Source organism: Anoplopoma fimbria, chromosome 2 (assembly GCF_027596085.1).
Source record: "Anoplopoma fimbria isolate UVic2021 breed Golden Eagle Sablefish chromosome 2, Afim_UVic_2022, whole genome shotgun sequence".
NCBI classification, from domain to species: Eukaryota; Metazoa; Chordata; class Actinopteri; order Perciformes; family Anoplopomatidae; genus Anoplopoma; species Anoplopoma fimbria.
Window position 1 is genome coordinate 25,766,723 of NC_072450.1, and position 27,728 is coordinate 25,794,450.

General features: G+C 41.9%; 1 protein-coding gene across 4 annotated transcripts in view; it reads left to right on the forward strand.

The window, feature by feature from the left end:
* The window catches only part of ntrk3b (neurotrophic tyrosine kinase, receptor, type 3b), a 161,297-nt gene that overhangs the window by 80,142 nt on the left and 53,427 nt on the right, over window positions 1-27,728 (forward strand). For 2 of the 4 annotated variants that reach the window (XM_054614559.1, XM_054614571.1), the window contains exons 7-10: window positions 939-1,080; window positions 7,076-7,381; window positions 12,252-12,307; window positions 13,440-13,542. In XM_054614559.1, coding sequence (XP_054470534.1) covers window positions 939-1,080; window positions 7,076-7,381; window positions 12,252-12,307; window positions 13,440-13,542 — 607 coding nt within the window. Of the gene's footprint in view, window positions 1-938; window positions 1,081-7,075; window positions 7,386-8,978; window positions 9,005-12,215; window positions 12,308-13,439; window positions 13,543-27,728 lie in introns of all 4 variants that reach the window. The other 2 variants (XM_054614563.1, XM_054614561.1) reach the window with 2 other exon arrangements.

Here is a 27,728-nt window from a genome sequence, read left to right on the forward strand (position 1 = left end):
CAGAGGCTGTTAGGTTTTCAATTTCATCCAATATTTTATTCCTTTTTATTTTTAATTTATATGTTGACTACTTCATCATATATAAGTATCCCCAAAAAATGTTTAATTTTTTAGGATTAAACCCAAAATAATCACAATCTTTGCAGGTTTGGGCTTTAGCACTTGTTGCTATGACAACAGCTCTGGTTACATGTTAAGCCCACTTTGAAAAACTTTAAAAAACCCAGACTTTGTCTATATATATATCATCATCAACAAACAAGTAAAGCTAACTGACTGATCACATAGGAAGAACAGGGGGCCTTGGCTTAATTGGCAGCATAGCTCACCATGTTGATCCGAAATCATTTTGTGATACTGCGAGTCCTTGGTTGAACCCACAGTGAGACAGCAAACCTGGGCCCTGGGGACGTCACTGCACGGCAATAACAAGAGAGATAAACAGCAAGGAGACAAGAACAGCGGTGACTGAAACTGCTGCGTGGCTGCGTTTGTCATCAGTGTCTGTAAGGCTTGCGGTGACTTCACAGATGAAAGTCACCTCACCCTCAGGCTTCATGTTTTAAGGTAGACGGATACTGTAGCTCATCAGAAAGAGTGAGGTGACGGGGAACCTGGCCAACAAAAGGAAAACACAAGCATTGTATATAACTATCGAAAGGTGAAATGTTGGGAATCAGTTAGTCACAGTCGTGCCAAAATATACAATATGTCACACTTTACATTCTAATCCTACAGTAATAAAATCAGACTAGAAACCTAAAGTGATTAATTCCCACTGGTAGCGTGAACTCTTTAACTTTATTCATTTAATTTCATCAACCAATAATTCACTTGCATTTTTGTATTTTACATATCTTACCCCCCTGTTACTGTATATCCTTCACATACCTAACTGTCTCTTATTTCTGTCTGTGTCTCTCTTCCTCTTTCCCTAGTCCAATGTGTACTGGCCCAACATCCACTCCATCAACCTGACGCTTTTCAACATCAGCCGAGATGACAACAACTTCCAACTGACCTGCATTGCTGAGAACGTGGTGGGGATGACCAACTCCTCCATCCAGCTCAACGTACAATGTGAGTTGGATTTCTTCTATGACTCAATCCAGGGAAACTCTGGCCATTCTTATAGATTACCTTCTCCTGCTCATTCTACCTCATTGCTTAAATTTGTATATTATTAAAAGAAACCCTTAAGGTCTTAAATTATTCACTTTAAATAAATAAAACTCTGACTCAGAGTTCATACTAATGCTGCCCATGTGTTAAGTGAAGGTAGGTATTTTGACATAAAATACATGCTGATGTTCTTACTAATGCATTTAATTAATCTTCTTATGTAAATAACTTGGCCCAAGGTGTGAACATACAAGAGTAATATCACTAGGACACCTATTGCATAAGAAATACATTAAATCAATCTCAACAACGAAGTAGAAAACTTTGCAACTGGAAGTTTAAGTTAGCTTGAGTTTTATAGTGACTTGGAGTTATGAAACCCCTTGGTTTGAAAAGTGCAAGTTTTATTTAAACTCTGGGTTAATAATCGATTCCGGTTACTACATTTTTAGGATGTCACATTGTATGTTAATGCGGTCATTAGCATATATATGTATGTAAGTAAAATGGCTTCACAAACGTTCATACTGTTGCATTTTGCTCAAGGGTTTATTACCCTACAGTTAAAAGAGATGTTTATGTTCTTTTGATTAAGAGTCTACTGCCATGCTAGAAGCTCTGATGTTGTTTTTTACAGTGTACGGTACAGTGGTGCTTTGAGCTAAATGCTAAAACAAGCTTGCTAACATGTTCACAATGATAAAGCTCATGCAGAGGTTAAGCAAGCATAATGTCTGTCTGTCAATATCATCATCGAAGTTTAGTGTGTTAGCAAGCTAACATTTGCTTATTTGCACTATACACAAAGCTGTGGCTGTTAGGCATGTCATTAGTTTAACAAGTAAACAAAAGTATTCAACTATCTATGGCGAATGGCATTTCAACTCGAGGGCAACATGAATGTCTGTACCAAAGTCTATAGCAATCGATCCAATGGTTGGCAAGAAACTTCATTTAATACAAAATATGTCATCATTATGACTGGAGGAATAGTTTGATTATTTTGGTCTTGACCATAATGGTGGACTGGCAGAGCGATATTGCCTGCTCTAGTGAGGCTTAAAATTCTAGGTTGTCGTGGTGTTGCTCTTGATTAAATGTTGGGTCAGCAGTGTTCCCTTTGACAAGAACTTTACATTTTCAAAATGTCACATATAGTCCTATTTAAAAGAAACAAACTCAGTCTTCTTAGAAGTGGACCAAAAAAAAAGGCAACCAACAGAAAAGGGACTCTCTTTGTTCTATTTGCGTTCACATTGTTTGTTCATTTAAAAAGAGGATTCGGATCTATTTCAGGTCCACTTCAGCTCTGATGGAGCCTCAGTCCTCTTTCTGTTCACACTTCGATTCCTACCTTCATCACTCGGCTAGTCAGTGCTTTCCCCTTCAACGACATTTTCAGCGCTGGCAGAGGCGCTTCTCCACTGCAATAACAGAAATACCATCAATTCTGTCACCCCAACATTTGTCATGTCTCCATTAGTCGTATTTCTTGGGTATTAGATCTTATTTTTTCACTCTTCGTGGATGCTCTGAATAAGACTCTAATGCTTAAATTGTGAAATAACGCTGCTCTGGGGTTGAAGGTGCTAATCAGTGAACACTGCTGGTGCAGTGATTGTTTGGAATGAAATCTCAGCCGACCACTGAGCTAGTGGCTTATCCACATTAAAGACCATCAACTTGTCTGGGGACTTTCCATGGTTTGGCAGTCAGGCTGGTACGGTTTGAATAATCCAGTGCACCAAGAGACAGCACAATTTGAAAATACTGGTATTAACTTCCAGTCATGAAGTGACATTGATATCAATTATTTTTGTAAGGAATACATCAAGGTCCAACAACTACTGTAAATATTTGGTCATAGCCAAAGCTGAGTTTGAGACAGATTTTCACTAACCATAAAGGAAAGAGCTAGTATTTTTCTTAATATGAATGGTCACCACGGAGTTTTGGTTTAACTGGACAAAATATGGCGGACAGCAGAGTGGAACACTGTAAGTCAAGAATGGAAAAAAAGATCAAGAATGTAGTTGGTACAGTGAGAAAGCTTGGGGGCAAGCTTTCTTTTGCATGAGATGTCTTCCGTTGCAGCTTTGATGGACTGAATGTTGGAGACGGAAATATATCCTGTATTAATGACACTGACACTCTAAGAGAATAATTTACAATAGGAAAAAAAAAATCTCCTTTATCAAACAGAACAGCCAAATTATGCAGGTACATTTAGAATGCAATGAGGTGTTGCACAGCTACAAACCGAGTGAAATTGATGTAGCCAATTAGCAAGAATATACCCTCCAGGCCACATGAACGCTCAGCCTTGATCCGAGCGGAAAGAGGGGAAAAAAATTAAAAATCCCCCCAGCAATGATAAAGCAATGATTTGGTAACCCTCAGAATGTTCATCTTATATCCAGACCATGAATTACACTGTATGTGTCAGCTGTTAGATAACTTTACCCTGTGGATTGGCCCTGGGCAGATTCGGGACAGACTGTATTCAAAGCCAGTATTTATTAAAGGTGTCTGACATTTTTCTTTTTTGTAGCGAGGCTGCTGTCGAAGAGCTCAGTCTATTGTGGCTGTTTGCAATGCATCAAGCTACAGGACAGGGGAGATTTGTCACCAATTCAAACACTCCCTACCGGAGCAGGGCTTGCTAAGGACCGTGCTGGAATGACAGATTGACTTTGCATCATCTAGTCCTCGGGGCTTCCTCCACACGGACACTCTATGGATGTACATCTCCAGGCATTCCTTTTTTTCTTCTCTCTTTTTCTGTTGACACTCTCTGCTGGTGCTGCAAATTAACTTATTAATTTTTCACCACATGCTCCGATGGTAATTACATTTCCTCCCCTGCGCAGCCTATTGTCTCTGGAAATGTCATAAAATAGCTAAAACTGCCGCTCTGATTAGGGAGTAATCTGATTGACAGCGAAATTACCAGCCGTCAAGTGACATTCTCTGCATTCAAAGATGAGTTCCCTTTTATTTCATTTTTTTTAGAGAAACTGTAATTAACTACAATGCAAATTCTGCCAGCCATTGTTCTGCCGCTGCCTGGAACAATAGCAGCTCTACAGCATTGTGTACTCACACAGCTCACCATGTTTTTCCTTTGGTCGTGCTGTATCGCTCTCTATTGAGAATAAGGAACTAAATAACACCTAGGTTAGTTTTTTTCCCTCAGTAACTCTACAGTTATAGCAAGGCACTACATATGATAATGAGTAACTAATGAGGACATTTTGATTGAATCCCTCAGGACATAATATCACTGTGCTGCTTCTTACAGGTTCAAATCTTCATCACAATGTGTTGTGCCATGATATCCTAACCTTCGCAAGTAGCCTTCGCATTCACTTTACTCACGGATCAAAGGCATGTAGTTATCAAAGCCTGTCATCTATATGAGCGCCACAAGGACACCGTGTTGTTACAGACCAGTATGGAGTGTGCTAATGGCTTGTATTGTATTGACTGAGACTGGGGTCAAAGCCACGCTGAGGGAAAAATAGATCGGTCCTTAACTGTCCATCAAGAGGAGAATTTCCTCTTTTCTCTCTCCGTCTTTATGCTATATGCCGCCCTCACTCCATGCCCATCTTCCTCCCTCCTCACTCTTTCTTTTCTCTCATCCATATCTTTTCTCTTTCCTTCAAATGCGCTCCAAATCACAGCTCTGCAAACGCCCCCACACAACCAGCACACACACACACACACACACACACACACACACACACACACACACACACACACACACACACACACACACACACACACACACACACACACACACACACACTTGCCTTAGCCTTTAGTGCAATTGAATGACTTTATTGTCACTATTGTCTAGCAGGAACAATATCGCCAAAGCAGTTTATGAAATGACAGCTTTCCAACGCCAATAAATATGTACTTTTAGGGAGGGGGGTTATGCTGGAAAAGAAGTAGGTTGTTGGCATGATGTCTGACCACATCAGAAAAATACATGCTCTGAGAATCCAAACCGGAACTAACAAACCTCCCAAGCCGTATTCCTAACTGGTCGAAATGGGCCAAGAGGGTAACTGCCCTGTGCTAATGGACCCACAGGAGCCCAAAAAGCTCCAACTGCAATGGGCATCAATTGGTAATACTTAATTTACGTGTCTGCAATATGCTTACAACATTGCACGCAAAAGTACAGTTTCAGCTGAGACAGAACACTGCCTTATCAACATACCTTTTTAGCCATGCCAGAAGCAGGAAATAATTTTCTCTTATCCAGTAAAATATCTGCCAGATGGGTTGGCACCAAATTTTGTGCAGACATTCATGTTACCCTAAGGATTAATCATACTTACTTTGCTGATCTCCAATAGTGCCACCAAGAGGATGACATTTGTGGTTTTGAGTGAAATGTCTCATGATATTGGATGAATTTGCCAAGAAATTAATTATTGTATCTCCTGGCAGGATGAGCAACCTCAAGTTTTTATACGGTGCCATTATGCAGCCAATATGTAACTTATATATACTAATATTTTAAATACTATGGTTTTTGCAGGTAATTGGAACAAATAACCTATATTTTCACCAGCCTCCGCTGAACTCCGTGTTTCATACCAATTAGCAAATGTTAGCACGCAAACACACTTAATTTAGATTGCGAACATGGTAAACATTACACCTGCTACACATCAGCATGTCAACATTTTAATCATGAGCACGTTGCCGTGATGGTGTTTGTGTTTTTGCCCACACAGAAAACCTGGGCCAAAGTAGTATTACTGATTAGATGTCTAAGGAAACAATGAAGTTGCCATATAATCTGCTTTGTTGAGCCTATTGTTCTTACAGTAATGGGAGCTTGGAGGCGTGTAGGGTACACACAATGCGCTAAGGGTCATAGGTATGGGGGGCCCAAATTGCTTCCCTAGAGCCTCCAAACAGGTAAATCTGGCCATGCAAGATGCCTGTAATCATCAGCTATTTGGTATTTTGTATTAATAAATGACTTAATCAACCCCAGCCCTATTTCTTGGTTCAAATTATAATCTGAAATTGTGTACTATTCAGTAGCACACTGCATGAAACTGCAGGTGGGGATTCATTGGGTTGTCTGAAATACAGCATGAACACAAATCAAAGACTATCTAGCAAAGATAAATAGGATTGCTCACATTTGTCTATAGAAACTGCAAAAGCAACAGACAAAGCAATGTCTTATTATGAGTGTGTTTGCATAAGCGGTGGAGTTGGTGGTTAAATTAGGTGAGGGTATGTAGAACAGACACAGAGAGACCGCCTGGTAATACTGACTGCCAAATATTTCTTTTTGATGATGTAGCTGCGAGAGTGACTCATCGCAAAGACAAATCAGTGTATGCATTGTTTATGAAATGTATCTGATGGTATTAAAGTGATAAATTGCCTCTCGGCTTGGCGGCGTTGTGGACTCAGAGGTGTGTTGCCGCATGTCAGCAAAGAGAGGCTTTGTGCTCGTTTATGCTGCAGAGATTCCTCTGTCTGCTTCAGGCGAGAGGAGCCCCTCTATCTGTTTGTTTTTCTCCACCACTCCACACTGCAATATGTAACACAGTAAAAGGCTCATTGCCCCTCCCAACCAAGAACCCTGTATCCTAAATGTCATAGTTCCCAGAACAATTCAAAACAGTTTTGTGTAAGGTCTGCTGCTTATTTTTATTTTTTGGAGGTTCTTCAAAGAATTAAGACAGGTATTCATCAGCCCATTAGTTGTGGAACTCTGTGAATTAATGTATAAAACAAGAATCAAACTCAAACCCTCAAGATTCTCTCCTTTAAGGTTGCAAGACCTTAAGATACAACGTTTGGGGGCATCCAGGAACCACTCATTCCGGTGTTTCCCTCTTGCTATGGATGAAGTTTCAGTTTGCCTAAAGTCTGCGACGCAAATGACAGTTTGTTTCCTTCTTCACTGCAGTTCCTCCGGTCATCCTGAGACTGGCTGAGCCCGAGCAGCGTCACGATACCTGCATTGAGTTCACAGTCCGGGGCTACCCCCATCCCAAGCTGCGCTGGTTCTACAAGCAAAAGGAGATCCTCCAGAACGTATACATCCGAACCGAGATGGACTTGTACCAGGACTACCTGGAGGGCTGCCTGACCTTCCAGAACCCAACCCATATCAACAATGGGAACTACACTCTGGAGGCCAGCAACCCTTTGGGAACGGTCACCAAGACGGTGTACGGTCACTTCCTCATGGACCCGGGCATTGAAGAAGAAGGTGAGTGGATCATTCCTGCTTGGTAGCCATTCCTCACTGTGCTTCTGGCTGATGAGCTACGCACTGTTGGCAGCTGCTAGCACTGATGTCCCCATAATCACAATTGAGAGTATACGTGTGGGGAAAAAAACGTCATTTATGCAAGGGTTATTAACGCATTTTTACTGCCTGAACATTGCCTTCCTACTGCTGGATTTGAATCATAATAAAAGCACAGGAGAAAAAAAGAGATTCTGCCAAGTAACTCCCCGATTCCCCCAAGAGCTAGCATGGCCCACTTTTGAGAAATGGGCATCACGATTTGGAACAAGTCTTCAACTAGTTGAATTTATTGTTTAAACTACCTGTTGTATGAATTACAGGTTCCACCCTAGGTGGAAGAACTACTGGGAGCTTTTAGTTGTTATTAAAATCTCCCTGCCAGGTTGTAGGTTTGTGGAGCTGATCCCTGCTGGCTGGATCACAGCCAGGGTTCATACACAGTTCAGTCAGGTAGATTGTTCGCCTGCAGTTCATTCCGAGTTCACAGGGAGGGGGAATAAACCCACAAAGACTGGCAAATTTCTCCCCATGGTCAATATTCCAAGGTTAATACCTTGTGTCAATTTGTTGACATAGCGTGACTTTCTCTGTCTTCTCTTTTGCAGACATAGTGGAATTAGGTGAGTGTTTGTATTTTCAAATTTAACCCTGCAGTTTATTTGGCTTTGGTTTTTTTTATTACTTGTTTGTCTGGCATCATTATGCACACACACAAACACAAACACATCACTTAATGTTGGATCATCACTGTTAAGATAGTAACCATGGAGAAATTTGTTGACTTTGTGTTGGAGTTCATAAAAAGCTGTTAAGCACTCGTGCTCAAAGTTCTGGATCCTGACGGAGTTATTGATCCCTAGGAAGGCTTTGCTAAACGTGACGTTTATACAGAGTGCTATATTCATTCATATACCTTGCTCAAGGGCATCTTGAGTGGTTGAATCATTCACCTCCCTTGCTTGGGTCACCCCACACTGTCAAGAGATTTAAACTGCTTATTTGCAGGTTGTTTGAGGTCTCTAAAGCACATGAGCAGCCGCTCAGTGGCTTGTGGTTCTCTGCCTTTTTTTTGTATCATGGGGGAAAGATGATGCTTCAGTGATTCCCTCCTTAACCCTCATCAGCTACATATTCTCTCACAGTCAAGTGACCTATACTACCACAGTCTACTTCTGCTGGTTGCTAAGCAGCGCATTTACTTGAGCACCTGGACTTTGACGCCTTGATCAAGCGTTCGCTGATCCCTGCCCCGCTTAGTTACTGTTGCGACACCTGTTGATGGTAGATTTACCACCAAAAGTTTTTTCTTGCATGGCACCTGGATTCTCGCAATGACAGTCTCTCTTGATTACATATCACACAAAGATTCATCTTGTCAGGCTTCAAGTAATGCGTTTGTGCTCGGTAAGCCAGTGCACAGCTACAGGCTTAACAACACCGGCGGCTCCAAAAGTGGTTAGCATAGATTTATAATCAGTAATATCATAACTGGAGTGTATTTCTTCACTGAAAGAAGAACAAAGAGTGGCAGTGAAAGCTTTTCTCGATGGTAAAGATGTTTTCGCTCTTATCCTGACTTCGGCAAAATTTGACTGACCGAAAGTTCATCGAATCCCCTGCCAAGCATTTTTGAAAAGTACCTGCCCTCTTCCAGTTTCCAAGGACTGTTGGAAACTGTAATGTGGACAAAACACACTTCCCCTTTTAGTAAGCAACCATTAATGTTGCCAGAATTCGTCGGCTGTAGCTAATAAGCCGAAAATATTAGCTAGCTATTCAAGCTAACGGTATCTCCATGACTTGGTTAGAAATGCTGGGAGTGGACGAGAAGTGGAAGGGTCAAACAAACACAGGAACTTAAACCAAGAGACTGGTTATCGAAACAGGAGTTCTTTTTAAGTTACATTAGTGATGTTTTTGACATTTCTTCTGTACTTATGGTCCGTTGTTCACTTAGTATACCATGTTTCTTCTAAAACTACCCAAGTGGTTTTGATGCCGCTTGAACTTATTTTACGTCCAACCATGATGATTTGCCCTCACCTAATTTTGTTTGTTTGAATCACAATGTTAACCACGTGTTTACTGTGATGGTACACTGAGCCTCCCGGTGCGTTCGAAAGTGACTGACGTCGGTAAATGACGAGCTGGATTGAGTCCGTGTTGTGATATCTCAGGTAACGTTGGCAATTCTCCAAATCTAAAAAAAAATTAGAGACAACTCGGATATAGTTGCATCCAGGACCCCACAAAATAATGCAGTATGAAATGCTGCTTTACCCTGTAAGTATTGCTGGGTTATTGCTGTAGGTAGTAGTAGAACTCTCACGACAGCCCCATTACCACCGCTTTAAGAAATCCAAAGTCAGGCAGACTGAGTATGAAATAGCAGTCATGCGGTATGTGCCCAGGATACCCAAGGTTTTAGTCTTTTAGTTCTCTTTAGTGTAAAATGCATTAGCCACTCCTTTCTAACTCCTAACTAACCAGCCACAGTATAAACAAGCTTGTTTCCCAGCATATCAGCTGCTGATGTGTGAATGTTTATGAAGCAGTCAGTGTAGTCATATTGCTGGAACGATGCTTTGGCCAGCTCTCTCACTGCATCTTAAATCTCCTGTTTGTGATGTGTGGTTTGGCCTCCGGCTGTTGTGGCAGCCTCACTGTTGACGGCTTAAACTAAGTGGGCCGATCCGATCTCTGACCTTCGTCTGAGTCTTGTTCCATCTCCATATGAGGGCCATTCTTTCTAATCAGCCATGGATTATAAAGCAGCCTGGCCGGCGATGGAAACGGATGGGCGCCGGCGAGCTGCATTAGGGCGGGCGAGGGCCTCACTCTGCCACACATACACGCACCACCACACAGCTTCTGGGAGTGAGGCAGGTGAGGGAGAGCTGTTTGGGTGATGAGACTGTGAAACATTAAAGCAGCGGTGTGTGAGGGAGCTCAGCCGTGGAAGGGAGACTGACAGGCCGGCTGATACTAACACTGCTGAGGAGAGAGGAGGGCAGGGGGAGGAGAGGAGAGGGGGGATGAAGGCTGGGAAGGAGGGACAGAGGGATGGTATTTAGAGCACACACTCAGACGCAGAGCAATGCACTTTAGTGTAATGTGTGTGTCTGAGCCAGTGGCGGCCAGTCTACCATGCGGCCATTCATTTGCCCACAATTACTCTCTGATGTCCTGGCTGGAGGCCTCGTACTGGAGTTTCCCTGACACCAGTTCATTTCGTTTCATGGCTCTGTCTCTGTCCTCTTCTCCCTACTCTCCCAAGAACTCTGCCGTTTGCCAAAACTCACGTTTGTAGAGGTCTGACATGTTGCATTTTGACATCTTCAGGGTCATTTTGAGACCCTTATATGTAGTTTGTGGACTGAGTCTAGCAGGATCCAGTTCGGTCTGAAAATTTCTGTTAGATTTTGAGTATGTGCGGTGCATTAGTCAGCTCCTTTAATTGGATTTAATTTGATATTTCGCTGCTCTTAACTTTATGTATAACTTCCTTTCTGTTTTTATGCTTGTATAATTGTCTATACTGTCTTGTGAACAAGCATGAGCATGCATCGGTGCAAAAAAAAAAATCACATAGACTTTCACTCTGTTTCTTTCACCTAAGACTTGAGTCTAGCTAAAACACTGGATAGCAAATTGCTTTGTTAGGGACCTTGTGAAAGGTGTTAGACTTCGGTTATCATTTAAGGTTGTGCAAGCTTCTAACTGAAAACCCTTTATCAGCATCTACACATAAATGCACTGTTCATAGAAATGCCACAACCACTGTTTTTGCCGCCGATAGAATTGCTTCATCCATAGGGGTTATTTAAATAAAAACACACAATTCAAATGATAAGAACATAAATTATTGTATTTATTCTTAAATATTTGTTTTGATAAAAATAAACTCAGCATTAGCAGTTATAATTATGCATTATAAGTTGCCTAGAGCTAGTGTTAGAAAGTCACGCTTTAATATCTATTTTATATTGCTCTTAAAACACGTCCTGAAAGCATTGTAATTAACCATCACCCAATACATGTGTTTTGCTGGACGGAGCATGAACGCATCATGATGTAACTCAATGGAATCACCGTTTACATTAATAATGATCGGCAGGAGATCAATCAGGGCCATCCCAAATCTTTCATCAACATTTCTCACATTATCGCACAAAACAGTCCTAAGGTTCTTCCTGTTTACGTAAATCAACCCCTAAGTAACATGTTTCCAATACTCTTCACGGGCAAGCTCTCTCTTTTTCAAGAGTTTATTTGAAAAGACAGACACAAATGAGGAAAGCACAAAATAATATTTTCAACTGGCAATGAGAGCTATCAAAACACATTAATAAAACCATTTGACCTCATGGAGATCCTGAAAATATGCAGTCAATTATATAATAATAATAATAATAATAATGGATTTTATTTATATAGCACACTTTAAAATACAAAGAAATCTCAAGGTGCTGCACAGGGTAAAGGCAAATAACACAACTATAATTAGCACACAACTATAATTAGCATATACCCTAGAGAGCACATCAGGTTGTCTCATTCTGGCCAGTTAGGCTGTGCATTAACCCGTGAAAGTGTCACTTGCACTTATTTATTGTGATAATAGGTGCATCAACAGGTTCATACAGTGGATATTAGGCAGAAAAAAGGCTTATTCTAGTGCATCCACTGTGCAGGCTGCAATAAGAAATCACACAAACGTGTGAAGCTTAGTTTACTACGAGTTTGCTATAAGTGTGGGAGTAAACCACAGCCATTAAAGGTTTATTCTCAGCCACTGATGCCTTCTTTGTGTGTTTCTGTTTTTCAGTTACTTCGACGCCGTCAGATGGTGATTCGGGCCGACCAGATGAAGACACTTTTGGGGTGAGTTTTCTCCCTAATGATGATGATGAAACAGCTGCTAAAGATGTTGCCCCCGGACTCAGCGGAGCTGCTGCGCGTCTCTACACAAATCTAAACCGCTTTTGTCAGAGGACCCTTGTAGGGGGTTTGTTCTGTGTGTTGACATGCAGCGCTGAGGCACAAAGTCTACAATACAGCAAACAATGTCACAGTCACTTTTTTTCAGGGCTGTATGTTTGGACAGTAATGGTGTTGAGGATATGCTCTGTACCATCTGTACCACTGTAGTCCAGTAGATCGAAAGAGATGCTAACACTGCCGTGGTTAATGGGCCTTTTTAATGGCCGATTCTGCCATGTGCTAGCAGGACAAGCGCGGGTGGAATAATGACACAGATGATGGACGAATACAACTGTAGGCTAGTTATGTGGACATGCTAATATGTGAAGCTTACAATAAACACACTTTACACACGTTACAAGGTATTTTCTCATACAGCCCCATGTCCTCCGCTTAAATACATGAAGAAATCCAATGCTTTGCATGCTTATCATTTTCATCTCAGACATTTTGACTTGTCACAGCGGGAAAAGCAAGTTAAACAAATGTCATTAACAATAGCTCAGTTTAAATCTTAATTTGCAAATGAATGTCCTCTTTGATAAGAAAACAACAGTTTATCGGATTATTAAACTGTGCATTAAGTATGACAAAAAGGAAATCCTGTTGGTGATGATAAGAAGCAAACTGTGCTGTGTAAACTGAACATAAAGTGTGTTTATCATTTACTAATTTTGGTATTTTTTCGTTAGTTATACAAATAAGTAAAATTATGAAATTTAATCATAATAAATGGTTGAAATGATGAAGATGATGAGACACCTTTAAAGAAGCTACTGCATTTTTATTTCCAAACTGCACTGAGAGTAAGTCTTGCTGTAGACGAGGATCATATTGAAATTACATTCTGTCAACTGGAATTCATCCCAGCCAAGACAGGTGTTTTTTCCCCCTGACTGCTGTAATCTATGAGAAAGCAGTAGTCACTATCTAGTGAGATTAAACTCTGCTTAGCAGTGTTTAAGGTGATCAGAAATCTGGAGAGGATTACGATGTGAGCCCTGTCTGACGCAGCGTTTCTCCTTCCTCTCAGGTTTCCATCGCCGTGGGTTTGGCGGGCTTCGCTTGCGTCCTCCTCCTCGTCCTCTTTGTTCTCATCAACAAATACGGCCGGCGCTCCAAATTCGGTATGAAAGGTAAGTCTACACGAATAGTCAGACGGGCGGATAGGCAGCCAGACAGTTAGCTTTGTTTTTTTCTGGCCTTTCTGCCAGTTGCATCATTGTGCAGAAATCCATTCCCCCAGCTAATCTTCTCTTTTGAAAACCTTTGTTCATCAGAAAATGTACATATGCAGCTACTGTAGGAGTCCTACTTTAACTGCACGATAACAGAACCGCTACTGCACTTTAGTCACATCCCCGAGAGGACAAAAGAAAGGTTTTTCGCCTTTTGGATGGGACTATTATACTATGCTCGTGATGATTGTGGCAGGACACTGGAGGTTTGTCTTGCTGTTTTCAGTGGGAGTCCTGCTAAAGGCAATACATTTGCAAGCACCCATTCTCATGCACGCATACAGGCAGCTGGATCAATACCAAAAGGACAGCATGAATGCAAGCAAGGCCCTTTGCACTGTACATACACCTCACACATTCAACTTGTCTGCTATGTAGAGTGATCAAGGAAAAGAACCTGAATTAATTAGTGGACCCGGTGCTGTCGATCACGCTGAGAAATTCAATAGGATTAACATGGCTTTTGTGCATGCTGAGCTTTCATTTTGTGTCAGCTCCAGGTTTTGCTCGTCTCTCTGGCGCTGGCGTTGTGGAAGAGGCAAAAAGCGATCTAAGAACAGGGAGAGAGGAGAGAGGACGGCAGCGGCTCGGTTCCTGTGGTTCAGTCTCAAGTGTTTGCCCGCACAACTACAGCTGTTATCAGTTGACAGGCCAAGTGGCGGCATTAGCTCCTTTTTGGTGTGTGTTTGTGTGTGTGTGTGTGTGTGTGGGGGGGGGGGGATTCCAGCTCATGATCCAACCCCTATATATTTCTTCTCCTCATCTGGTTTTATTATTTTTTTTTACCTCGTCATTCACACGATGTTCTAATGGCGTGCCGCTGTGACCTCAACACCTCAAACCATGGGAGTTCCTCCAACCATACCGTACGAGTGGTGTAAAGTGGTATTAGCCGCTGCCACCCCTTAATTAGCTACTTTACAGGATTAGAGTTCGTTACTTACCTCGGTAAAGAACTCTCCGCTGTAATTATTGAGGGGGTGGCAATTATTGCATTGGCCTAAAGCTGGCTCTAATCAAGGATGAGTAGTTAATGAGGCTTTACAGACGTGTTTGTTATGTCATGGCAAGTCATATGAATTTAAGCCACGCAATAACAGAGGTTCGACGCAGAGAAAACAAAAGTGTCAAATCCTGATAAGAAATATAAGATGTTGGGAATAAGTCATCATATAAGGTGCATCATGAACTCCATGAGATGAAGGAAGTTTGACCCTGTGTGTGTGCACAGTGAGACTACACATATTGCCACAGCTGCTTGCTAATGATGCGGTAACTTTCTAACTCGGATATATACAATAAATGACAATGCATTTTACACACAACAGAGTAGTTTGATATTTATGATATCCCACCACAACCATGTAAAACTCAACCTACTATGCATTTGCATGGCTCAGTTCTCTCCAAGCCGGAGAAACGAGGAGCGTAATTTATCTCCTCGATGGCAAAGTCCAAAGTTCTCTTGGACACTGCAGGGTGTCATTTTAAAAATTGCATTGCCAGGCCTTCTCGTCGAGCGCCACGCTGCTCTCCAGCAACACTCACTGCTTCGTACGATATGTTAAGATTGCCCGCTTTGCTCAAGGGCACCTCAACATTTTCTGTCAAGAGACTGAGAAAGACATTTTTCTAGCCTGCTCCGGTTCTTTCCCCAGTCTTTGCTGCTCAGCTGCCTTGTTCAAGGTAACAACTAGTTTTATGAATTGCTATGATAGTGCAAGGGGGGAAAAAAGCATATTGAAGGTTGAGCAAATCACCAGGTTGAGTTATTACTTCTTTTCTCAGTGTTATTGGGAGCATGTACTCCAGCATAGCGTGTTTCCCCCCCTTTTTAACTGCAGTGTTTATACGTCTTCATATGACTTAAAGTGCTAAATTCAAAATTCAGAGCATAACTAACAACAATAGCCAACACCTGACTCTCGACGAGGCGGTGGCTCAGTCTGCTGCTAGTAGCAATCGGATGCTAGCAGCTAACGGTGCTAACAGCCTAGACAACGGCAACAGTGCTAACAGAGCTAATAGTGTTAACCTGACGTAGCCATCGGTCAGGGAGGTGTTATCACCTGTAACCACCCGCTGTGAGCGCTGCAGAGCTGCGGCCGTGAGCTAGCCAGTGAGTCACTCTCTCCTGCGCTAAAAGCACAGAGAAGCTCATATAACAACACACAGTAGACATTACTTCACTCTATTTTTACATAGCGAATAGTCGTTTGCTGCTATATTAATGCTCTGAGAATTGTATAGAGAACCTTTATCCTTTAATAAGACATGCCATTAGTTACTCTTCTCCTTTTGTATCAGGAAGTAGTTTGTATCTCCAGTCCGCGGTAACTATACATAGGCCACTTCAGTTTAAATAGAGATGCTGCTCTCACCACTGTCACTGTGAGTGATTGAAGGTATAAAAGAAGAAAAGCTGATGTCAGTGTGGACTCTTTCAGGACCTCACGCTGTTCTATACAAGAGCCTGATTTGTCCAGTGTGTGTTTGTGTGTGTGTGTGTGTGTGTGTGTGTGTGTGTGTGTGTGTGTGTGTGTGTGTGTGTTTTTTTCCCTCCCACTCTTGTTCTGGAGAATCAGCTGGAAGGCCTGAAGAAGTCATTACCTTTGGTTGGAGCCATAATGGATTTTCGCTCCACTAAATCACTGTGGCTCTTTTGGCTGTTTGAGTTTGATCACCGACCGTTTCTAGGCATCCAATAAAAACTCTGTTTTTTGGGTGGGTTTTCTTTTTTTCCTTTTTTCTTTATGTGGCTGGAGGGTGTGTCTGTGTGTGTGTGTGTGTGTGTGTGTGTGTGTGTGTGTGTGTGTGTGTGTGTGTGTGTGTGTGTGTGTGTGTGTGTGTGTTGTGTGTTGTGAGCTACATTCAATTGATTTGCTAGCATTTTTAAGGCCCGCAGCCAGGTCCGTCCACTGGCCGGCCCCGCATTTATCGCTGTGACTGATATACTCCCGCTCCGTTTATGTGGTTGTAATTGTGGTTTTATGAAAGGTGCTTTGCCTGTCTGCATGTGTTCCTGTGTGCGCATGAAAATGGATTCGCACTGTGGATAACCTGTTGCTCTGATCAATATGTTGTCAACTGGCCTCCCAGCCAAAGCATCTTGCCGTCTATGCAGCGGACTTATCTTTTACAGTGAATCACACCAGTGGGTTTCACACAGATTTTTGTCAGGAGGGAATCAATAATGCTTCTTTAGAAAAAGACACTCAGCATGTCAGTAATGCGTATCACGCTCCCCTGTCATCTTTTATTATGTTCTGGTAGAAAATTACCCCACCCCTGCTGCTGTAAGCGCAGCCGATATACAACTAAGTGTATCATTTTGTCACCTTCGCTTTCTTCAAAATAAAATCTCCTAAAAAAAACAGATATCCAGGCATTTTGTGTTAAGACCTATTCGCTGCTCCGTCTTTTTTGCAGAGTGGGTGTATAGTAGGCCTCATTTTTAAGACTGTAACTGACTGCCAAAACAGAATAAAAGTCAGTTTTCAGTCTTTCTTTAGTTTGTGTGGAAAAATGTAAGAAATCTCAGGATGAGTAAAAACTAACAATATAAGATAATAAAATATGAAAAAAGGGAAACTGAACGATTCTCATTTGACATTTCTATTAAATACTTTTTTGTCACCATAACAATACAGTAACTCATCCCCGATCTGAATTTTATAAATGAACTAATTCTGAGGGTCCCAAAAGGGCTTGGGAATCAATGCCACATTGTGCTGCATTCTGGGTATTTCTGGGGCTCATCCACAATAGTTGTTGGCAGCTGCTGTGTGTTTATATAAGGAGCAGATGATGCTGGTGCTATTTTTGGCTACATGTCACTGCAGAGTTTAGGCTGAAAATATACAGTGAACAAAAAAGGCAGCGGATGTAGCACGTCAGGAGAGAGTGACAAATGATGGAGGAAACATCACTCAGTGACATTTATTTTAGGAAAATCAAAAAATTGATCAGTAGTTCAAAGATGTATGCTTTTCTGAAACAAGAAACTTGGTATTCTTTTTCATTGCACTTTTCCTTTTTAATGTAGAAAAAAATGAAAAAAATGTCTCTTCTAAACCTTTCTTTGTAATGTACAGCTGCAAAGCTGTATGACTTTATTTTGGAGGCATAGTTAGGAGGAAGTTACTTCAACCCTGCAGAGATGTATTCTGGCACATAACCATCCAGAAAATCACAACTTGTCGCTTTCAGACTTAAGTTTTTGTATGAATTAAACACACATGGTATAACGTGTGAACTAGAGTTAGAGTAGTTTTTATTTTTTGTTTGCAATCCAGCCTAAAATCTAGGATTGCGAATTAAGTCTATGCACCGATACGATGTCACGTTATCATCATCATCATGATTCATCAGCTCAGTTACGCTACACGGGTGCAACGCTTGACGACACGTGTCACTCCCTGTCTATTCGGTAAGATCTTCTCGATGGGTACTGCACATGTGCAACACTTAGGTGTTAGCGGAGAGTGTGATGTTAGCCAGAGCTAGCCTTCTGGCAATATTCTACACCGAAAAATCTGTCAAACTCCTATGGGATTAATGATTCTCTGTATGCATTTGGTTATGTTGTACAAATGGCTTGCCTAAAGCCAGGCCATACAACAATAACTATCATTCAAATATAAACATGATGTGGATGTGGTATTGGCTGATACGCAAGTTCAATTGGGAAGGAAAAATTTCAATTGGAACACCTCTAATTAGACAGCTTAAAGGGCTGTGTTACCTTCAGACAGAGCCAGGCTAGCGGTTTACAGGCTTCATGCTTAGCTAAGCTAACTAGGCTAGTGACTGTTGATTCATATTTGCATATTTACTCTTGGCAAGGAAGCAACAAAGCATTTTCCTAATAATCGTGTATCTGTGACATAGGGGCCGATCTGTTCAATTAAATTCTTTAATGATATACTATATACATTGTATATTGGAATTTCAATTGCTGTTTAAGTTTTGAGCTATTTGTTGCTGCATTAAAAAGGTTTACATTTCAACTGTTAGTTGCTGGCGTACAATCTATTATATTACATTTATATCTATGCATTTATTTGTTACATGTTAGAAGTTAGGAAAGCAGTTTATAAGTCAAGCCTGATGTGGCCTTAAACATTAAATAATGATCCCAGTCACTTGGATCGGTGCATCCCCACTGCAGAGAGCATCTGAATGAAATTTGGCCCTCAGTCTTTAACCCTATTAAATACGATGAGGCTGAAAATGCTGACCGAGGCAAATGAGCGACTCAAATGCTGAGACGCCAAAAAGTCAGGGTGAGATGAAACAGAGTTGGAGGGACCGAGCAGGCGGCTACCTGTGACTCAAGGTGAGCAGACACTATTGTCATTTAATCAGATCGAGCTACCGAGCCATTTGGCTAACGCTGTTACTCAGAGTGCTCAGTGGAGCACATCCTCTGAGGTCAAACTGTGACATTTCTTAGCCATTCTTCACAGCTTTCAGATTTTTAGACATGCAGCTAGACATATAGAAAATTCCCAGAGATGACCAGAGCCCACTGACACACACACACCTGCTTCACACACTCACACACACACATACACACACACACAATCCGTACCCTGCGGCGTCCTTCTAGCCTCTGTGATCCAGGAGTGTGTGTGTCAGGGCGGCTTACCCTCCTCTCCGCTACATTACCTGAACCAGGCCTGGGGATGATCAGGCCCACACACACACACACACACACAGACACACACACACACTCTGCAGCATTTACCGCATCACTGCCTCGCTTGGCCTCCAGTGGCCTGAGTGAGCTCTGCCCCTTAAGCGGCAAGACATGTCCGTCCGCAGACAGACGGCACGACTGCTGCTCTGCGTCTGGACGAATGTCAGGCACACACCCAGCCAAGAATCTTTTAATTAAATGTGATTTACATAGTCCATTTAACACAAAGTCATACATGCAATGGAGTGGTAGGAAGTTACTAAGTGCAGTTACGCATTACAGTACAATTACCTTGTAAGTATTCCCATTTTATACTGCCTCTACTTTGCTTCATTTCAGGCAAACATCGTACTTTTTACTCCATTACATTTATCTGACGCCTATGGTTACATTTAACACAAAAAACACCTATAATGGCTTTGTCAAATGTTACATTGTTAAGGCTCTAACTGACAGATAGTAACATAGAAAAAGAACAGTAATTGACATTAGCTCCACCTCAAACTAACTGATGTAAAGTAATATAAATTGAAGCAACGCATAAATATTAAACACCAGTTTCTAGTAGCTCACTGAACAGCCAATTTCACACACTGAACGACATTATTGATTGCAACATTTATTTCCATGTCAGAAAGATATTGCATGTGATGATCCTATTTTGGTGGAACTGACATGGGATAGTTGAAAACACTGGATGTAGACGTGATGTCCAAGAGCAGTGTTATAAAATGGTCAGTTTTCTTATCGGTGATTCTGAGCAAAGTCTTTAAAAAAGAAAAGGTGTGTAATTGTTTAAAAAAAAATAATAATAATACTTTGAAAGTGTAAATCTTAGTCAGCGAGGTCAGACAAGTGCTCACACATTAACACTCTTACTAATAATGTGCAGATGGAGACTTTTAAATGGAAGAAACCAAATGTTGGGCTTTCCTTGATCTGTACATGGTGTTTAATGGACATCTCAGACCCCATTTAAACCACAATGAATGAGAACAATTCACTATTTGTGCTGCTAATCAATGGAAATTCAAAATATGTATTTTTCCTTTTGATGTTCAAAAGCATCACATATTAAACTTCTCAGCAGACGCACGGGGTTAACGGAGCACAAACCCTCCCGTCTTCTCCTGCACAAATGGTGTTTACCCTTTGCTCAGTTGCTACAGCACCAGCCATCCTAATTGGCTGTAATTCATTCTTCTGAGCTCATGCGACAGATGGGCACTGCCAAGAAAACAGCAAAAAGGCACACTGGGGGGGGGGGCGAAGTGTTTCTTGCTAGATCTTTTCCCAGAAAAGCAGGATCCTTTTTTCCAGGAAGTGAAGTTCACCTTCCATCATGTCTGTCTTCATATCGGCTTGTTTTTTTCAGAGCGTCTCTGCCGCCGCAGATCGCCGGCGCTTTCAATGAACACTAAAAGGATTTGGATGCTGCCACATTATCTCACATGTCGCTCCTCAGCTCTTTTTGCACCTTGAATGGAAAATGGAAATACAAAAGAAAAAAGGCCTGTTTATTTATTTATCTCACTTAAAAGTTGCATGAGATTCTTCTCTGGGAGTTTGGCTGCTTTGCCTGTCCCTGGGTGGATATATAGAGTGCAGGGTGGCCTAGGGTTGTTTTGTGTTCAAATAGGGTTGCTATTTATTTTAGTTATTTTATTCTGGATCTCGGACTAAGTGCCCTCTGTCCTCTCGGTGTCGTTCTGCAGATCTGCGTGGCGCTCTATCTGTGCCGCGCATTGCAGAAGTAACGTCCCTACTTGCAGAGTGGTTTTGTTAAAATGCACTTTGACTGGGTGTTTGGAAGCCTCTTCTCTTTTTTATGTCTTTGCTATCAATAGTTCAGAAGGTTTCCGTGGGTCCTCTGAGTTAAACAATGGCTTAAAACATCTTTAAAGTTTCAGCACACAGCAGAACACTTCGGGCTTTCAGAGCTGCTGCAGCGTTTTGGCTTCATTCCCACGGGGGATTGTTTGAAAAAAATATCATGTTTGCTCCCTCTTTTTTTTCCAGCTACAGAAAGTGTCTAGTGGCGTAAGAGACTTTTGTCTTGTAATGAATACACGTGTAGTTGCACTTTAAACCACTTTAAGAGGCAGGATTGTCTTCTGCGCGGTAGAACAATAGGTCCATGGAAAATGCACCAGGGACAACTTCTACATCTCCGTGTTTCAATTAGTATTGATCAGGAAAAGCTCCACAACTGCTGCTCCGTACTGCTTCATTGTGTGCTTAATCTGGGGTAGAGAAAAATGTCATCCAAACAGTACACACAGTGCCTTTTTGTTCCAATGCCAGTCCAATAAAGTGTATTAGTATTGTCAGAGCAAGCACAACTCCTAATCATTTCTGAATTTTCACACTGAAAACCTTCACTTAGCTCATTGCAGCAGCACATTTCTTAATTTCTATCCTACACAACACACCCACAGTCTTTTTTTCAGCCTCTTACTGTTGGCCATACTTCTTTTTTAAGAACCTGGGTTTCGCTTGAATTCACAAGTCGGGGGAATTAGTACATTTCACTTTTCTGCCTTAATCTCTCTGTAACTAGATTTCAAACTCCTCTGTAACCATTGAGATACTGCTCCTCTATTGTAAATCATATAGTTGGCACATTCTGGGTAAAGATGCATTCCAGCCATATTACCTTTTATTTTTTGCGAGATAATCTCTATGAGCTCCGTAAGTAATCACAAGCACATTTATTTCTGCCTTGAACTTTCATTCAACCTCCCAACCATACAGTACATCCACACCCCCCTTGTCCTGGAGGACTTCGCTAATGATTATTGCGCTCATATGTTCTATAATTTTACACGGGGCCTGGAAATAGATTGGTGCAGTATATAGCGCTGATGAGTTTCCGCCGAGTTAATGAACATTAAGGGGCTCGGTCTCACCAGACGGCCCTCGGCGAACTCAGCTTGGACAGCACTCCTCACATCTTGCAGTGCAGCAGTGCCGGTTCCCCGTTGGCCACGCAGAGTCAGCGGGACTCCTTGTTGTTAACATTAAGAAGAGAAAAAAAAAGCCATGTTCAAGGCCTGCTGTGGCATAAAAAGATATACGGCCCAAATAAGAGAGTCTGCCTCCTCGAATGCTATTACAACAACTCAGCAGCCAGCTAACTGACTGTAAAGACAGCAACCTGCACTGTAAAGTAGAACCGGCTGAATGAGGAGGTGTGTGCATAGCTCAGTCGTAAACCTCACAGCTTGTGCAGCTCAACATCTCATCCTCTCCAGAAAAAAAACAACCTTTTGGCATCACTCCAGTTTGGGTTTTCAACTTTCTGAGGGGGCTTATCATACCACACGGGAGAGCATCCACTCAGAGGTAGGGGAGGTGGTTTTTTAGGTATCTGAGATCAGAGTTCTGCATAGATTTAGAAAAATAAAAAGACTGAAAAAGAGAAGCCCGCTGTGACCACTAGTTTATTCAGTGTGAATTCTAGCCACCGGCCCGGCAAACAGCTCGTGTTATGTAACCGCCGAATGTAGGGTGCCGCATGCTCGACTCCCACGCTGGATAGGATTGTGATCCTTTCATACTGACAGAGACAAAATAGCAGCTACTGCACTGAAATTGATTACTTCGCTGAATCAATGGTGGTGTGACGATGTGTTTTAGTAATGACAGCATTCTATATAATAAGAGTGAGCGTAGTTAGTACAATATATCAAAATGTAATGGCGGCAGTACTGTAAATATTGCATCATAGGTTTAAAAATGGTATTTCTTATAACATATCATACAATGATTCATATATGTATTACATAGGTGCAATATAATAGGTCAATATTGTACAATTGTATTAGTGACAGTTCTATACTACAGTATATATAACTGTAGCTTGTATCACAGCATATTACTATGTCAAATAATGACAGGATTATACTACAATATAAAAGCAACAGTAGTCATTTACATATAATAGGTGTCATTATCCTATCATACCGTTGGTGTATTAGTGATTTTATATACCACAGTATATTTTCAACTGCGACAGTGCGCTACTACAGCTGTAATCATGTCAGTATTCTGCTTTATATATTAGGCAGTTCTGTTAGATTTTTACCATAACTGTCTTGTTGACGTAATGCATATATGATTATATGCGTTCTACAGTATAAATGAAACATTAGTGTTTTTATTAACAGTGACAGCATTGCTCTATTTAGTGTATAACAGCAATAGCATATAAGCATGAAAGTATTGAACTAAAGGTGCAGTGTAGCCCTGGTCATCTGGCAGACGGGTTGGTTTTCTGGTGGGCTAACTCTTTTTTTGTGTGTTTGATCGTTCCATAAAACGATTAGATTGGACCATTGTTTTTATTTTATTTCATTTTCTAAATTGACACTGGATGATGATGATGATGATTGCGGTGAGTTGTCTTCAGTGTTTGACAAATATCAGCCAAATAATTGATGACTAAACAGATGAAGAATTGAATTGATTGCGCAGACAGCGGACGTCCTCAACTACGGCACACAGACGTTAATCTTACCTTAATTTACATTAACCATCATTGTGGCATGTCTAACTAAACCTCAAAGTGAAGGTGTCGACGAATAAATTATAATCAAGGCTTAATGGTTCTTAATGACAAAAGTTCTGCTCAGTCAGCAAGAAGGCGGGGTTTAAAATATTCATAGCTATTTACAGACTGTGTGGGCCAAAACGCACAAGAGGACTAATAAAATATTTAATTGGCCTATTAAAATATGCAAGGGGGGGGGGGGGCTGTTCATCACAGTGGAGTATACAGTTTTGCAACGCTGCAGAGTACACAGTAAACGCATAATAGCTTATATGTGCATAGTGACACGATTCATCTTATTTTCTCTGAATACAGAATTAATTGTTGTATATTAAATCAATTTAGCTGCTCTTAATATTTAAAAATTGTTAATACAGTGTGTGGGTCAGGATTCCTGCTTTCTCTGGTGAAATAACTATCTACTTTCACCTATTCAGGCCTCTAAAAGTAAAAACAATCTGTGCAGTAAAAAAAGAAAAGAAATCACTCTGGTTCTAAAAATATTCTTGGCTACAATCTGCAGTAATAGATTCACCATATAGAGCACGTCTAGCGGCCCAGTAGGCCTGAATTCCTCCCGCTAAGTACGGAGCTGCCCTTCCATCAGCGGCACTTTTCTGTCTATTCCCATCGGCTCATGTTCCCCATCAGCCCCTCCCCGGTTTGCATTAACGCACCTCTGGGACCGGCAGACCGCAGAGTCCGTGTTGTAGAGTACGAGCCTCCATCTTTCATGAGGATGGTTAAAGTTTTAGCTCCAGAGAGTAATTGTTGTGTAATCACAACTAGGGGATTCATTATTCATAGAAGCACACAATCACACAAAGCACATACACACAAAGAGAGTCTCCTCCAATCGCTTTCTAAATATCTATTTGCGTCTCTCTATCTCTCTCTCTCTGCCTTTCTATCCATATGTCTCTCTATCATCCCATCTCCTCTCTCCCTCTCTTTCTCATCTCTCTTCCCACACTAATGGAGTTAGTGAGCGCAGAGGATGAAACAATTAAAACAAAATTCATTTGAATGAATTAAAGAGCAGGGAGCTGCGGTGTAGCTGACACTTCTGAGGCAAGACGAATTATCCTGCATGGCTGGTTTAGTAGCATTTTACTGTGGCCTCGTCCCACCTCATTACCCTGTGTATTAACCCGCGGAGAAGCATCGATAGTGCACCGTCATGCAAAGTAGGCCGAGGGGAGTGGAGGTGTGATGAAGGAAAAGGTTACCAATCCGCATTAACGTCATTCTGGACCCTTCTGATGGACCCGGACTTCTACCTTTGACCCTTCGATGACTGCATGGTGAAGTCCCAGTCATCGCCATGCATCTTCCGGTATTTTCCAGTGAGCGGCAACAGGAGATGCACACGATCCGCAACCCCGGCTCACGAAAAAGACTTCAGAGGCTGTTAAGGAAATGCCAAGGCCATCTGTGCTGCTCTAAGAGGGTGTGAAATGAAGACGGAGAGTGTGTCACACCGCCATGAGAGGTCGTTACTGGCTCCTCAAAGGCAGCACATTTTGTCAGTATTACAGGTCACTGCATTTATTTTTATTTATTTTTTATCCTCTTTGTCCCCGCGACACCTTAACGAGTGATAATGAATCCAGGAGTGTCCGCGGTTCAAATGCACATTGAGAGTTGTGAGGTTTGTTAAGCGGCAGCTAAACGGCCGTGGCTGGCGATGAGTATCAGGATCATCAGGATGTTGCTTCTTGTGCTAGGAGTCCTTGCAACAATCTCTCTCTCTCTCTCTCTCCCTCTCTGTCTCTCTCCCTCTCTCTCCTAGCAGGTTGTCACTTTATGTGTCTATATGTGGAATAATGGCTGAATACACCCGGCAAGGTGTGCATCATGGTCGCTAAGTAGCGCTTCTTTCATCCATCCAAGTGGTCAACCTTGTGTTGCTCTGCTCATGTGTTCAGGGTTTATGGTAAGACTTCACCGACTTTGGAGGTCCATGGAGAAAATTCTGAGGAGGTCAAAGCTCCAGCAGCACTTGTAGTAAAAGCCAGACACAGCCTTTACTGTGTTCTGTTGCTGACGCTGACCTGTGACCTGTTTGTGGCGAGGAGCATGAGAAAACACGATTTGCCTGCGAGGGAGCTATATATAGCTTCAGGGATTCAGACCCAAAACAGCGCTGCGTTAACTTAATGCAGAGGGTGCTGCTTTGGCGGTGGCACGATATTTAAGGTACCGGTGTTATAATAAAATATGATCAGTTTCAGTAACAGATTAATGCATTTAAAGGCTAAAAGGGGAAAAACATGATAGGTCAATCATACAAGTGACTGAGAGGGCTATTGAAGGTCTGAGCACACTGATGTTATCCAAGAGCAAAGCCAGGATGCATAAATTCAGGTGCAATGTCATTTTCACCAAGTCATGTGCATTCTTCTTATTTCCTGTTTACTCAGAACTTTTTTGGTGCACCATATTAGTTTTCACTTAAAGTGATGAATGTTTATATTGTGAATAATCCGGACTATAAGAAGGCATCTTCTGATCACCATCTTGCGGAATGTCCAATTGTATTAAAGCGTGTCCTATCTTCACCTGATTTACAATGTATTCCTCCTGCTAACAGCGCATTCATGCAAGATTTTTCAGTGCTGCACCTCGATTTCGATCTTGTAACCAGAAATCCGGCAAATAAAAAGAAAACACTTGAATGCTTGCTCCTCAAGTGTGCCACTGATACCTTGACCTCTCTATCAGAGGGATGTTCTTCCATTAGAGTCACTTCTGTTAAGCAGTCATTCTTAAATACCTCAATAAAATGTAGAAAACGCTCCCAGAAGAGTTCCCATCTTTCTATTCCGTTCTCTATGCATTCGGGAGCCCCCTGAAAATCCAATAGGTGCCGCAATATTGTATTGTGGCTGTAGTATTGTGTTGCAGTTGCTTGGCAAAAGCGGCTTTATTTGATGCATGGCAGCTAACTGGCAGGGAGATAAACTCCATGTGGCCCAGGGGAGCGTGGTGATGATGAGCTAAACAAACAGGCTAACAGGCTAACAGCGCCGCAGCACAACCGAGCGTGCTGAACGCAGCATGTTCTTTATGCGTGGGGAGGGCGAGGAGAGGGGGAACGACGGGGGTGGAATAGAGGAGAGGGGTGTGGGGGTGAGTAGAGCAGGAGGAGGTGTTTAGGGAGCTCTGACAGTCTGGCTCAGCTGTGTTTTAGCTAATGGGCGAACTGGCTACTCTGCTGACTCTGTCGCTGTTGGGATGAACATTTCACTGTAGTAGGTTCAATTCCTTTTTACCCAGGGTCTCTAAAACAAATCCCTCCACTCCTGAGAGATGGAGGGGTTAAACAGCCATGACCATTAAAATTACTGCTGCGGCAAAGAAGGTAAAACCGACAAACAGCATTTCACTGCAATTTTTGAGTGCATCATATCATATGCATGATGTGCAAAACTGCCCTTTTTATTCACATCCTGTGCACAGATTGTTACATATGTAAAAGGTCTGGAGATGAATTGTGTGTGTGTGTGTGTGTGTGTGTGTGTGTGTGTGTGTGTGTGTGTGTGTGTGTGTGTGTGTGTGTGTGTGTGTGTGTGTGTGTGTGTGTGTGTGTGTGTGTGTGTGTGGGCACACTTGATTTAACACCACTTCCAGGGACTGAGCTCTGATTTAAGAGCTTCTTCATGGAGACCACGGCACTTTCTAGGTCATGTAAGAGCTAGCATCAGTTAGATTTATACATCGACCCTCTTTTACCCCCTACACACACACACACACACACACACACACACACACACACACACACACACACACACACACACACACACACACACACACACACACACACATATT